The following is a 14,649-nucleotide window of genomic DNA, read 5'->3' as shown; positions in this document are numbered from 1 at the left end:
TGCTTTATTTTAGAGATAGGATCTCACTGTGTTGCTCAGGCTGCCTTGAACTCCTGGGCTCACAAAATTTGCACTCAGCCTCCGGAATAGCTGGAGTACAGGGGCACACGCTGCCTTAATCTCTGACACCACACATCACAAAGTATCTGCATGGAAATCTGAAAACATTATAGCTCACTGATTGGTAATGAATTCCATATACTCATTTACTCTTTAGATGAATATACTGAAAATCGCTGACAATGCATTATGTCGAGGTTTATTTCTGGCATCTCTGTAAATGTGAACAGGAGTTGAGCTGAGAGCTGTCATCCGCTGGAGAAGTCAAGAGAAGGAAAGAAGAGGCTCAACATTGTGCCTCTGTCTCCCATGCCAAAGCCTCCACTTCTACCCAGAACCATAGAATTCCAGAGTAAAAAAAATCTTAGCAATCATCTAGGACACTAAAAAATGATATTAATATAATGACTGCCAAGTGGGCAGTTTTCTGGTTGTCTTCCAAAATTTAAAGGCTGCAAAGCTCCAACGACTAGGAATAGTCAGGAATGCTGGGAAGTCCAGGCCTCCAGTCCTTCCCCTATTTCTGCTTTTAGTGGTGGGAGACATGCATCACGCACTAGCAGCTACGGCAGGCATTCTGTGGAGCAGAGAGAAGCCAGCTCCTGGCTGACACGGAAATGGCTATGAGGGGATGAACGGACAGGCGGACTTCGGGGACAGTGGGGACGCTGGACACCGTGTTAGGAGCTTCCACGCCTGCCTCTAAGCCAGCATTACTTCGATTCTGTGCACCAAATCAAGGCTCTTGTCTTACTCAGGGTTCCCAGTGCTGTGAGAAAACACCATGACTAGAAGCAACTCTGGGAGGAAGGGGTTCATTTTACTTCACAGTGTAATATCACAATCCACAATCAGGGAAGTCAGGGCAGGAACCCAAACAGGGCAGAAACCTGGACCAGGCACGGATGCAGAGGCCGTGGAGGAGTGCTGCCTACTGGCTTGCTCAGTCTGCTTTCTTAGGGCTCCCAGGACTACAGTGAGCTCCCCCACACCCTCTAGTCATTAAGCAAGAAGATGCACTGTAGGTCGATCTGATGGGGGCATTGTCTCAATTAAGGTTCCTCTTCCCAAATTAGCCTAGCCTGTGCCAAGTTGACATGAAACTAGCTAGCACAGCTTCCGAGGTCCTAGAGGCAAAGACAAAATTTAAACCTATCAAAAAATACAAAAATCACTAATGTAAGTCAGTTATGTTAATAGATCATTCTATTTGTATTCAAACACTTATCTTGTGCCTATTCTATGCTAAACATGGCCTAGGGAATAAGAAGGTGAACAAGTCAGGCAGTCTGCTGCCTAATGAATCAGTGGACAGGGACTGTGGGAGACCAGTTTTAAATAGGTGGTGCGTGCCTGTCCTAGGCGCTTGGGAGACCAGCGCATGAGCACCACAAGTTTAAGAAGAGCTTGGGCTGCACAGTGATACCTGGTCTCAAAACCTGCCAATGCTGGGGCTACAGAGTTGGCTCAGTGGTTAGGAGCACCTGTTGTTCTTCCCAGAGACCTGAGTTCAATTCCCAGCACCTACAGGATAGCTCGCAAATGTCTGTAAGCTCCAGGGCATCTGATATCGCCTTCTGGCCCCTGAAGGCACTAGGCAGGCATGTGTTTAATGCATATACATATACACAGGTAAAACCCCCATATACAAAGTAAGATAAAGCAAAACCACCCTCACGATATTCATGGGCCTCACACTCTACATCTGAGCTCCTGGATATTCTGGGAAAGGAGAAAACTTGCAGTGTCTAGTGGTGTACCCTGTGCTGATCCACAGGATCCAATGGAAGGTGCCACGGTCACATAGATGTGTGGCCCCTGCTTAATCTTGGTGGGTCACAAAACACAGTGAAGAAATGTGAATGTTCAACAGATTTGTGGCTAGGGAAGGTCAGAGGTGAGCGGGGTCAGCATGCAAAGTGTACGCGTGTGAACATGTAAAACAACCAACTAACACGCAAGGAAGGCTGCGCTAAGCCTGCCACTGAAGCTGAGCACGCTTCCCATGCTGCCTCCTCACAGCTGCCTCGCCACCTCTTGCACTGGATTCCAGTGGACACAGAGTGCTCAGCTCACATGGAGACCCGCCCTTCTCTGGTTCCTCTTCTCCATTCTGCATAGAAGAATTTCTGTCCCTGGTTTCCCTCTTGTTCTTCAGGTACATTCAGCATCCTCGTGAGGGCTCCCTACGCCCACAGATGCACTAGTGATCTAGATACACTGGTGGTCCTCCAGCTACGCCTCCACCTGTATCTCTACGGTTGCTGTCACTCTGAATGCCAAAGCCCAGTAGACAAGACTGCAGCCTGAGCCAAGCAGTGTGGCTCATCCCTGCAGTCTCAGCACTCTGGAGGCTACCATGGGTTGTCCAGAACAGAACGTGGGACCTGTCTAAGGAGCCAGCTGTCCCCTCTTCTCTGTGGCACTGCGTGGCATCGCCTGAACCTCTCCTCTCCTGGATGTCAAGTCCAGAAAAACCTTTTATTTAGGATTTCTCAAACTGACCCCTTTCCTTCTCTCTTTCCTAAGATTACCGTATTACTTCCTCCTTGGATACACATTATAACTATTTAATAGGCTCTCCCTCCTTCACTAATCTACAGTGTGGGTAGATGGACCTTTCTAGAGATCCAGATCCCCCCACACTACCTCAGTTTAAGCCTCAGTGAGCTTTCTGAGGCACCAGCGCTGAGGAGGTGCTCACAGCTCACTCAGCACACAGCCTTTCACAGCTGGCCGCCGGCTCTGCTTTATTCTCTAAGATGCGCCATCTTCTCTTCTTGACACCTTCGAAGCTGCGCCATTTCCCATGACGTGTTTTCCTTTCTTCTATTTTCACAAATCTCTTCCCCTCTCTGAGAAACGACTGAAGTCATTTATATTTCATTAGCCTAAGCTTTAATAAGAAAAGACATTTGTGCCCTTGTGGGGTAGGCTGACAGAAAGCAAACAGGAGAGTGGGCGTGGACCGAGAGAAGACATTCTGAGGAAAGTAATGAGAACCGGGAGGGGCTCGAGGCACATTCACGCCTATGCTGAACACCCAGAAGGCACGATCCTCTCACGAGGCGTCTGCTCAGAGCATCAGGTCAACAGGCGGGGCATGGTGCATTACTTAGTCTTGAGTAACCGCAAAGCTGGCTCTGGCTCCTAAGACGCTGTCTAGACTGCAGGGACCCTACTGACAGACAGAGGTTAAAGCTTGCTTTTTTTCTTCTAAGCATTTCCTTCCAGAGTTCTAAAGACTCTAATTCTGAAAAGCATTTGCAGCTAGTCACTACTATGGGTGTGTGGGGAGAACTTACATATCCTAAATATTTTGTTAAAGTTTCCTCATGCTTCATTCTTCTGTTTTTCTTGAGAAAGGAGGTATAGCTTATGGCTGCCCAACATCCCCCCTCCCCCCGCAAGCCTCCTGACTACTCGTACTGTGCCACCATGCTAGTGAGTTTCCTCACTTGAGGGCCGATCAGGAGGCAGCAAACTTAGTCTGTCTCTAGGCTCAGCTGGGTCTTAGGGAAACCTACAGGTTTCTATTCATTGACCTTGCCCACTAATTTTGTCTTTCTGTCTGTCTGCACATCCCTCTAATATTTTTGCAGGACCAGCCTAGAAGGTACAGGAGGGTCATCCATTCACTCGAGGTCTGGGACAGACTTGCTGAGGATGGCCACTCTCCCCATTGCTCTCCCCAGCTGCAGTCACAGGGTTGTCCTGCCCCTTTCTCACAGTTTCCACATCAGGGTAAACAGCAGAGGACAAGACAGCCTCTTCTGCAGACAGAACGCACCTCAGAGTTAAGGGGGACACAGACTGACTTACATGACTCATACCAGACACTCATCACTTCTACCAGGGATTCCACGCATGACACCATAAGAAACTGTCTGGGGTTGAGCATGGTGGTGCACTTGGGAGGTCGAGGCTAAATTACCAAATTTAGACTAAGTAGGGCTGCATAGTGGAACCTTGCCTCAAAATAAACAAATAAAATACAATTCTGGTTTGCTCATTTTCCCTTCAGAAGCTTAAAGCAATGCTTTGTTTCTTTTCGTATCTTCCACACTGAGTACAGATCCTATACTACTGCAAGTTGGAAGAGCTGGACTGCCAGGAATACAATCTCTGGCCCACCCTCTGTATGTGTGAATCTGGGGCGCATTAACTTCTTTCTGCCTCAGTTTCCATACTTTAAATATGTGGGTACAATGTAGCTGTCCTCAGACACACCAGAAGAGGGCATCGAATCCCATTACAGATGGTTGTGAGCCACCATGTGGTTGCTGGGATTTGAACTCAGGACCTCTGGAAGAGCAGTCGGTGCTCTAACCACTGAGCCATCTCTCCAGCCCCGTCTCCACACTTTTTAAATGTGGGATTACAATGCCAACCTCACAGCACTGTGAAGAGCAAAGGAAACACAGAGCTGGGCACAGCTAGAACAGCCTGACTCCGGAGGGCGGTGGCTTACACCCTCTGGTTGTTAATGTGCTGGACAGCTGCAGGTCTACAGCACAGAGCGCACCAGCTAGGGTATGTATGGCTAACCAGTGGGCTGTGATCTGTGAGGCGTCTCCTCACACTGCTGCACCACAACTCTAGCTAAAATCCAACCAGCACAAATGAATGACCTATGACCTTGTGAAGCTGAGAAGGACTTGTGTTCTACTGAAAAAGGGCTGCTATGGCTTTGAGTGACAGTCAAGAGACGTTTCCCAGGAGGAAGATCAAATCTTCATGATTTATTTATGAGTTCGATTTTTTTTCTTGTGGCCAGTTTAAAATGAATTTAGAATGTAGCATTAAGAGTATCGGTTGACAGAAAAATCCTGGAAACTGTCAAATATTGTAAAGGTACCACGGACGTCCACTGACTTTGGGATTGCATAGTTACCTGTAAATCAGGGCAAGATAAACCTTCAGCACTTATTGGTCCTTCAGTGATGACTCTGACTTAGTTCTTTCTACCTCCTCAGAAGGCCACAGCGGGAGGATGACCTGAGCCCAGAAGTTATGCTAGCTTGGACTCTGCTACCCTGAGATAGCCCCTTCCTCAAAACAACCAAAGAATAAAAACAATTAGGGAAAAGTAAATTATCCTAAATTCACCCCATAGCTGAGGATGGCTTTGACTTCCTTATCCTCCTTCCTCTACGTCCCAAGTGCTGGGTGACAGGTGTGTGCTATCAACTCCAGCCCTGCTCTAGTTTTCAAAGCAGTGGGCTCTTCTAAAATCTGCTGCTGCAGAGCCAGGCATGGCGGTGCCTGCCAGAGACAGGCAGACCTCTGTGAGTTTGATCCAGCCTGGTCTGTAAAGTGAGTTCCAGGACAGCCAGGGCTACATAGTGAAACCCTGCATCAACAACGACAACCACTACAACCACTACAAGCACCATCAACCAAGCAACCACAAAAAAACCCAAAACCAAACCAAAACAAAAACCATAAAAAATTTTCTCTGGTTCTATAATTAACCCCTGGTGTGTATAGATCATGCTACTGATCCAATTTGTTGATTTTTTTTTCTTTATAGATAGATCTTTAGATTTAAGGACTAAGACAACAAATAAAGAGCTTGAAAGAGATTAAAAAAAGCACACATGTATGAGCACACATACACATATGTATAAGCACACACACATGTAAGAGCACACACACAAATATATGTATGAGCACATGTAGATACATGTTAAGTATTCATGAGTGCATATGTATGCACGTATGTATGTTATTTGGAATGATGATATTATTATTATTTTTTTTTTGGTTCTTTTTTACGGAGCTGGGGACCGAACCCAGGGCCTTGTGCTTCCTAGGTAAGCGCTCTACCACTGAGCTAAATTCCCAGCCCCGGAATGATGATATTATTAAAGTTGCAAGAGGAGTTTCCCGGGGTGAAGACATATATACTGGAATTGTGGTTTTCCTATTTCCCTACAATTTGTTTTGGCATTACAATTATACTTTTACATTTATATTTTGCACTGTAATATATTATAATTTTGCATATGGATATGTTTGCATGTGCACGTGTGCACTGTGTGTGTGTGTGTGTGTGTGTGTGTGTGTGTGTGTGTGTGCCTGGTATCTATGGAGGCCAGAGGAGGGCATTGGATCCCTGGAACTAGAATTAAAATGGTTGTGAGCCACTAGGCGGGTCCTGGGAGTTGAACCCAGATCCTTGGGACAAGCAGCCTGGGCTCTTATTCCGAGTCCCTTGTGCAGCCTCCTCCCACAGTGGGTAATGCCATGGTAATTCAGTTTCTGGTGAAAAACCAAATCCACTTTTTCACATTTATGAAAATGTTTGCTCCCATCTTCTCTCAACACTTTGACAAGAATTTCATGCTGAATAAGTAGTTTTTTCCTCCCACAAAAAAATTATTAGTAAAATACTTTTATAACCAAATATAAAAGTTGTTTTACTTTATAAGGAAGGAGGCTGCTTTTTTTTAAAAGAACAAACAACAATAAAAAAAAAAACCCTTTAAATATATACTTTGCTTGTTAAAGTTATAAATACTTAAAGGAGTAAAGTACCTTTTTATTGAATAATTCAAGCTGAAACCAAGGATGGAATAAGAAACTATACATTTATTATCATCTATATTTTACTTTGTAGAAGCAAAAGAGTAAAAGAGAAGCAAGCCTGATGAAAGCTCCACTTTGTTTTCTGGAATGTAATTAAGAGTCAGCTCTGTGGGGCTTTGTGGCTAAGGGCAGTGGCTGGTCTTCCAGAAGGACCCTGGTTCAGTTCCCAGCACCCACATGGCAGCTCACACCTGTCTGTAACTTCAGTTCCAGGGGGATCCTCACACAGACATACATGCAGGCAAAACACCAATGCACATCAAATACACGAATAAATCATAAGGAAAAAAGAAAGAGTCGGTGTTGGGGATTTAGCTCAGTGGTAGAGCGCTTGCCTAGCAAGCACAAGACCCTGGGTCCGGTCCCCAGCTCCGAAAAAAAGAAAAAGAAAAAAAAAAAAAGAAAGAGTCAACTCTGGACCCGGCAGGCTTGGTAGAGCATGCTTACAAACCAGTGCTTGGAAGGCAGAGCCAGGAAAGTAAGTTTGCGGCCAGCATGATCTACAAAATGTGCTATTGGGCCAGCCAGACCTATGCTAGGAAATCCTGTCTCAAAAAGCCAAAGGAAAAACAAATAAAAAAGAGTCAACTCTCATCATAAAATTCACATATGAAGTTATTTCCTCTAGAAAACAGAAGAACCAAAACCCAAAAACAGAACAAATGTAGGCTGTAAGACTACCAAGAACATTCTAGCTTCTGGAGTGCCTGGCTGAAGGACTTCCTGCCTCCTCTCCTTTTCTGTAACCATTTGGCGTTTGTGTGAGTCTGTCTCTCCTAGGCAACAGGCCCCTGGCTGTACTGTTAGACATACACAGATATGCTTTGATGGATTCAAACACGATTCTAGGGTCTCCTTAGGCACTTTGAAGTCTTAAAAATGCTCCTTGGCTGAAATGAATCCCTTAGGGCTGGACTATAGCACGGTGGCAGAGCACTCATCTGGTTTCGGCCAGATTTAGGTGAGATCCAGAACTGAGAACAACAGGCAGGCAAGCCAGCTGGTATTTAAACACCTTTGCCATCAAGCCTGAAAACCTGAATTTGATCCCCAGATCGCATAGGTTAGAAGAGGAAAAAAAAAGTCAAATTGATCTAATTTTCTCTAATCCTTAATTAATTTATTTATTCGGATTGTGTGTGTGTGCACAGGTCCACGTGCTATGGTGCACTTGTAGGGATTGGAGAACAACCTTGTAGAGCCAGTTATCTCTCTCTGCTGTTGGCAACAAGCAAGAGAAACTTAATCTAAGCACTACCATTTCATTTTCAGACTCCATTTAATCACAGGAAGAAACTAAATTCCAGGTCCCAGGTCCTGGGAGAGGTGGGGACTTCCCAGTAGTTGAACAGCTTCTATGATTGAGAAGGCTAGGCTGACTCCATGACAGGCTTCAAATTGGCACTTAAGGAGACTAGGCCTAAATTTCTGTTTCCAAGAACTGGGCAAGTCCAGGCAAGTCCTGCTCTCAGAGGCTGCCCCAACACCTGGCCTGAGGCAAGGACAATGGGTCAGCAGCAGTTTCCAGACTTCATGCTCTGAGAATGGTTCTGGAATGCCTAGAGCTAGAGTTAAGGTAAAGCTCATCTACCCTGGAATTTGCTCACTTGGTGATCTCTCTGTCTTGGTAATGGGAGACCCCAGCATACTGGACTCCTGTAGAATAAAACACTCTTTGCGCTTACAAACTATTTGAGTCCTGGGTATCATTCTTCAGCGAATCATGGAACCTTATATTATAGGGAAACAATTGTCTGAGTTCAGGCATCTCAAGGACAACCTCTCCATTTGGCTGGCAGGGTCAAACAAGTTCATGTCCCAGGGACCTACTCCTAACCTGATTGGTGAAAACTTCCTTGCTTAACCTCTTATGTCAAAATATGGTTGGTTTGGCAAGGTTATGGCCCGCTCTGCTCGCCTTCGCTTTGAGGTCTCATCCTTTAAATATCCTGTGCAATTTCTCTCCAGGGTCACAGTTCAGCCCGAGTCTGTTCTGTGGACTTGATCCATCAGTAGCGGCATGATTACAGTACATTTTTGTCATCTGTATTGACCACTGACCTGCTGTTTGAGTTAACGTGGATTTATGTGGATATAAGTGGACCCCACACACTGCCTCCATTTGGCTCTAGGTTGGACTCAGGTCAAAGCATCTTTAGTCTCCAAGCCATTGCTGGGCTGCTCTATTTTACTGATAGCGGTGAATAATTATTAGCCTATTTCGTTGTGCCCTGCTTCTAGATTTTTTTTTCCTACTAAACAAGGTAATTGTGTGTGTGTGTGTGTGTGTGTGTGTGTGTGTGTATGAGACAGTGATTGTACCTCACTTATCTTTGGGTAACTGGTGCTCATCTTTCCTGAGGTTTCACAGTGATTGGTTGGTTACACATAGACCCCAACTTATTTCATAGTTTCTTTGTTGTATATTCTAGTTAGAGTCTTTATTCTTGCATAAATTAATTTTTTACTTCTCTTTGACATGACAGTTCCTCTCCCCCAAATTAAAATTAAACATAATCGTTCAAAGAATTCTCTACTATCTTTCATTTTGATTGACTTCTTCCTTGCTACAGTCCTAGAGAAATCAATGAATATATTAACTGGAATTAGACTCCGCACCTGTCTCCAAGGAACCCTGCTCTCCCGACTCTGGCAGCCTTAGATGGAATTCTTAACCTAAAATAAAAGTTTTAAGAAAGCAACTTTTATTCTTACATTACTTCTTTAAAACCTTGTTTTTGTTGCTGTTGTTTTCAAACAGAGGGAGGGGATGGGCGGAAGAGACAAAGGCTGTCGGAAGGTGAGAGCGTTCAGACACTTCGGGGCTCAGTAATAGTTATTCTGATGACCACACAGCTGGCTTGGGTAAGGGCTTACACACATAGACAACCGGGCATTTCTCCTCTGTCCTTAGGAGTGACACCTGGTAGCAAAGGAGCCAGAAGGTGGACTTGTGGAGAAAGCAGGATGAGAGAACTTTGGTCTTTTTCAGCCCCTAAAATCCAAACTGTTTTGTTGAGTCCCATAGAAACCATAATCCAGGCTAAAAAGAACAAAACAAATAAAAACCAACCAAGTAAGGAACAGAAATAGCTCAGTCTAAAGGAAGCGTGAACGTAGCTGGCTTGAGCTGACACTACCACACGGCAGCTGTGGCTGTTACAGTTTGTGTCTACACCTGTGATATGGTGTATCCTATCCTACATCACACGGACTCTGAGAGTGAATTCAAGGGTCAGCTGGTGCATGCTTTGATGCCAGTACTCAGGAGGCAGAACTCGGAGTTCCAGGCTAGCCAAGAGAACCTGTCTCAAAAGAAAAGTTAGGATATGCAAAGCGCCTGGGTCAGAGCAGACACCGGGTATAACGGGTATAACGTTCACAGGCGTTCCCTCCTCTCACCTGTGGAATCTCAATGATGGATCAAACTTCCTTTAATCTCAAAACTGCTGTTCTGAGAAAAAGGCAGAAAGGAGCAGCTAGATGGACCCATAAATCTCCTTGATCTCAGGTTTTAAAGGAGGTAAGCCATGGAATAAACTAGTAAGAGGCAGAAAGAGTGATGGAATTATAAAGCTCATAGCAAAGGTATTGAGATTTATTAATCATCTCCACCTGCCTCTTAGCGGTGATGATGAGATTTTATTTCATGCTCAGTGAAGGGAGAAATCCCCCAAACTTAGAAGAGTGAAATTAGAAGTGCTTCATAGAAAACAGGTTTACTGCTATTTCTAGACGTCTTCTGAGGAAATGATTCCAAAGTAAATGAACAGCCTTTGGGTCTCTCGGCTGGGAAGCCTGCTGGTGTGCAGCTGCCTGTGTCTGTCCAGGGCAGACCGACAGCAGACACCACTGTGAAGACACTAAGGCACAGCACTGGCCAAGGGCTTCGGGCACTCGGCTGTGCGCTAGTGTGTCGGGGCCGCCCTGACAATGTTCTGTAACTGCGTGGCTTCAGTAGCAGAAACTTGTTTTCTCAGGGTTCTGGAAGGTCTAAGTGCTGCACTCTACTTGGTTTGTGGGTGGCTGCCCAGACTGCTTCTCCATCATCGCCTGTCTGTGCATGTGTGCCCTGTGTCTCCTGATGTGCCCATTGTTTTCTAATAATGGCAAAAGTCAGGTGGCTGTGGACCCCATCCGGTGGCTTTCTTTGCACTAGTTACTTGTTCTTGCACTGTCTCTGATTATGGCCATTTTCTGAGACAGCAAGCGGTGTCATGGCTTATGGGGGCCTTTCTATCATGGTGGCTAAATAACCTGAAAGAAACAACTCGAGGGAGAAAAGCTTTTGGTTTGTGGTTTTAAGAGATATTTCAGGGGCTGGGGATTTAGCTCAGTGGTAGAGCGCTTGCCTAGGAAGCACAAGGCCCTGGGTTCGGTCCCCAGCTCCGAAAAAAAGACCAAAAAAAAAAAAAAAAAAAAAAAAAAAAGAGATATTTCAGCTCATTATGGTGGGAAGGCGCAGTGGACGGAGCCAGTGTCAGCAGAAGCATGGGGTGAGGTTTGCTAACAAGGTCCAGGCCAAGAAGCAGAGCCAGGGGTTAGGCTTGAACCAGAGGTGGCTGTGACCTCCAAAGCCTTGCTCGTGGGCACCTACGTCCGCCAGCCAGGCTCTAGCTCCAGAAGGTCCATAGCATTCAGAATCGTGCCATCAACTGGGGACCCAGCATTCCAAACATTAACCCAGGGAGACATTTCAAATCCAAACGGTAATGGGCTACAGCATTTGGATTTTGGAGGGACATGATTCAGCTCACAACAAAACACTGACTCACTTAACTGTTTTATGAATGAGTAGCCAGGTTCCGAGAGAATAACTAATTCATCACCTCATTAGAGCCAGGGCCAGCGCTGTCTGCTAGCTAGACTTCCTCAAAGGGATACTTATTTCGTGGGAAGATAGCACTGATGGTTGAGAGTCTGAGGAAGAGAGCTACCGGTCCAAAGGCCTTTAGTCACCGGCCTGTGTCACGATGTGGAAAGAAGGGCTTTAGGGTGATAACATCTGAGAACAGCCCAGGGTCCTGTGTCTTCAGCACCCCACTCATGTTTTTAGGAGTGCGCAGCTGGACTGTGGCTGGCCAGCCACCTCATCAGCCCTCTGCTGTATTGTTCTTTCCAGGCCTCTGGATATAGGACATAAAGTCTAGAGCATACAGATTCTTTTACAGAAATTGTTGATGAGGTCTACTACTGGCTTCTGTACTGAGGAACAGACTGAAATATTCCATTTAGAATACAAATTTTACAAGGGCACAGCATGTTGCATACATGTATATATATATAGATATGTATATATACATATAATTGTAACACTCTAGTATATATACATATATTATAGATATTAGACTTAAAAATATACAGTTCAATACAAACTTTCATCTCCTCAATATACACATATGCAAATATTTTAAAATCAAAAGAGAAAAGTAAATAAAAAGTATAAAATACCATTGTTACTAAGTATGTGGGTAAGGGGTGCTCAGGCTACGATAATAGCATGAATATTTACACATATGAGTCCTGAGGTTTTCCTGAAGATAGCCCTCTGTGTAGGATTAAAGAAATCTGTTTTCTTTAAATGTTGCCAGGCATGGTGGTGCACACCTTTGACGCCAGTCCTGGGAAGGCTGATTGAGGCTAGCCTGGCGCTTGCCAGGAAGCCTCATGACCCGAGTGAGCACCGAGATACACATGCACAGAGAAATATCGACCCCCATAAGCTGCCCTCTGGTCCCCAGCCCACACATCAATCAATAAATGTAATATAAAAGTTAAAAACAGGCATTATGACTAATTTCCTGATTACACGAGAGCTGATTACATAATTGCTTTGCTTCAATTACTGCTCAAATCTTTTTGGTGAAGTACTAGACTGTGAAGAACTAGAAGTTCCTCTGTGCGCACAGAGTTAGAAGTTAGAGGGAGTGAGGCGGCTCTGCAGCTTCTCTGCTGACCTTTACTGCAGGTGCAGTGCTAGTTCAAAATTACAGGCCTCCATGAGAAGTCCTGATTAACTGTAGGAATCTATTCCAGGGTCCCGTGTAGCTCAGGATGGCCCTGAGCTTTCCAGGTAGCTGAAGATGCCTTGACTTTCTGGTGCTCCTGCCTCTCCCTCTGGCACTAGAATCACAGTGCCAGCTTGCTACTTTGTTTGGTTTTTTGAGATAGGATCTCACAATGGAGCCCAAGCAGATCTGGAACTCATTATGTAGCCCAGGCTAGCCTCAAACTCATGGCAATCCTCCTGGCCTTGGCTTTCTAAGTGCTGGGATTGTAGGTGTAGAGCTATTCATCAGATCACTTACAAATTAAGACAGAAGCAAATCCTAAAGCTTGATCCGCTTTACCCAGCCTTCTCCCCCCACAGATCATGAATGTCAGAGAGCAGGCTTATAACCACCTGCAATTAGGCCATGATTTCCCAACTGTTGTAATTGAGTCAGGCAGGCACGGGAAAGCGGAGGGCAGAGAAGACACGCATGGGTCTAAGTGAAGCGTCAGCCTTCTTTTCATGTCCTTTTAGTGACACTATTTAATGTTTTGAAATTTCAAATAATATTAAAGTAGGGATTATGCTGGAATTAGGAGGTTGTAAGGGAATTTTTTACAAATCTCTAAAAATTAGGGCATTTTAAATCTCTAGGCAAAGCACATATATGTGTTTGATGGATGCTCTGAATAGAACCAATAGCAAACCCCAAGGCCTATTGGTCAAGACACAGTGAAAACATTAGCCCTCCAGAGAAGTGAGCGTGTGAATCTCCAAGCACACGAGACGGATGCCTCTGCACCCCTGAGCAGGGGACTTCACCCTGACAGTCCGCGCCTCCAGCTGCTAGCGCCTTTGCAAACGTTCATAGGAGGGGCTGTTATCCCTTTCCCTCTACATTCTGGTGCCTTCCACGTAATGAGCATGACACTGGGAAACATGTTCTGACACCCACATTTCTTTCTCCTCAAATGGGGGTCCAAAGACGACTAAGGTTTATAATCTTTTCATCTCTGCTTCTGTCCTAGAACCACACTACTCCACGACACTTCCTGCAGAGTGCGGCATTTCCCATGGGCCTCTGGCTTACAGATCAACCAGAACGCTCAGACCCATCAGTTCTCATGGCTGGAGGGAGCCTGCAAGGAAGCCTTCAGGCCCCTGAGCCCAGGCTCTGTGTGCACACAGGCGATTACCTAGTTCAGGCCACACCTACCTCCAGCTTTAGAACGTCATGCTGCAGTTTACGCTGAAATTCCAGGAAGTTTTTAATGGTCAGTTTCCCTTTGAGATCAGCTCCAAAAAAGTAGGTCGTGAGGGCGGAACATAAGCCAGACTTGAGGGTGTTCCCAGTAGTTGGACGATCTCTGTGACGCATGCCCATGCTGGTCTGGGAGCGAATGATGCTTTGAACCTAGAACAGAACGGTATCCCGCCCTTAGACTCGGGATGGTGACACAGGAAAGGTTCCCCTGCAGACTCTGTGTGAACACTGTACCACACTACAACCTCAGGAGCCATGTCCTATTATCCCCATTTTATAGATGAGGAGACTGAGGCATACATAGTTGAATAGTGGCATGGAAGAAGAGAATGGGGATTCTGTCTTGGGATGCCTCCTGCAGAGCTTGTTTTCAGGAAAAGAGGATTTGCTTGGGCTGGTGGGGCAGAATGGTACAAGACCTCTCCTACAAGGACAGTCATCTTTCCAGCAACACTGTCTGTGTCTCAGTAGGTCTGAGCATGCCACACTTCCCAGTCTACTCCAGATGTGGCAAGAGGTGGTCTTTGATTTAAATTATTTAATGCATAGGTCTTTGATTTAAATTATTTTATGCATATGGCTGTTGTGCCTGCAGAGACCAGAGAGGGCTTTGGGTCCCCCAGAACTGGAGTTAGAGTTGGTGATGATCCACCATGGGAGTGCTGGGAATGGAATCTAGATCTTCTGGAAGAGTGTCAAGTGCTCTTAATTACTGAGCCATCTCTCCGGCCTCATATGCAAA

At 45.5% G+C, this 14,649-nt stretch overlaps 1 protein-coding gene across 1 annotated transcript in view; it reads right to left on the bottom strand.

The window, feature by feature from the left end:
* The window catches only part of Micu1 (mitochondrial calcium uptake 1), a 146,155-nt gene that overhangs the window by 51,280 nt on the left and 80,226 nt on the right, over positions 1-14,649 (bottom strand). Inside the window, exon 8 of the mRNA NM_199412.2 lies at positions 13,860-14,057. Within this exon, the coding sequence (NP_955444.2) occupies positions 13,860-14,057 (198 nt within the window). The remainder of the gene's footprint in view (positions 1-13,859; positions 14,058-14,649) is intronic.

Source organism: Rattus norvegicus, chromosome 20, assembly GCF_036323735.1.
Source record: "Rattus norvegicus strain BN/NHsdMcwi chromosome 20, GRCr8, whole genome shotgun sequence".
Taxonomy (NCBI): domain Eukaryota; kingdom Metazoa; phylum Chordata; class Mammalia; order Rodentia; family Muridae; genus Rattus; species Rattus norvegicus.
Note: the sequence above shows the minus strand (reverse complement) of the source record. Positions and strands in the feature narration are given on the sequence as shown.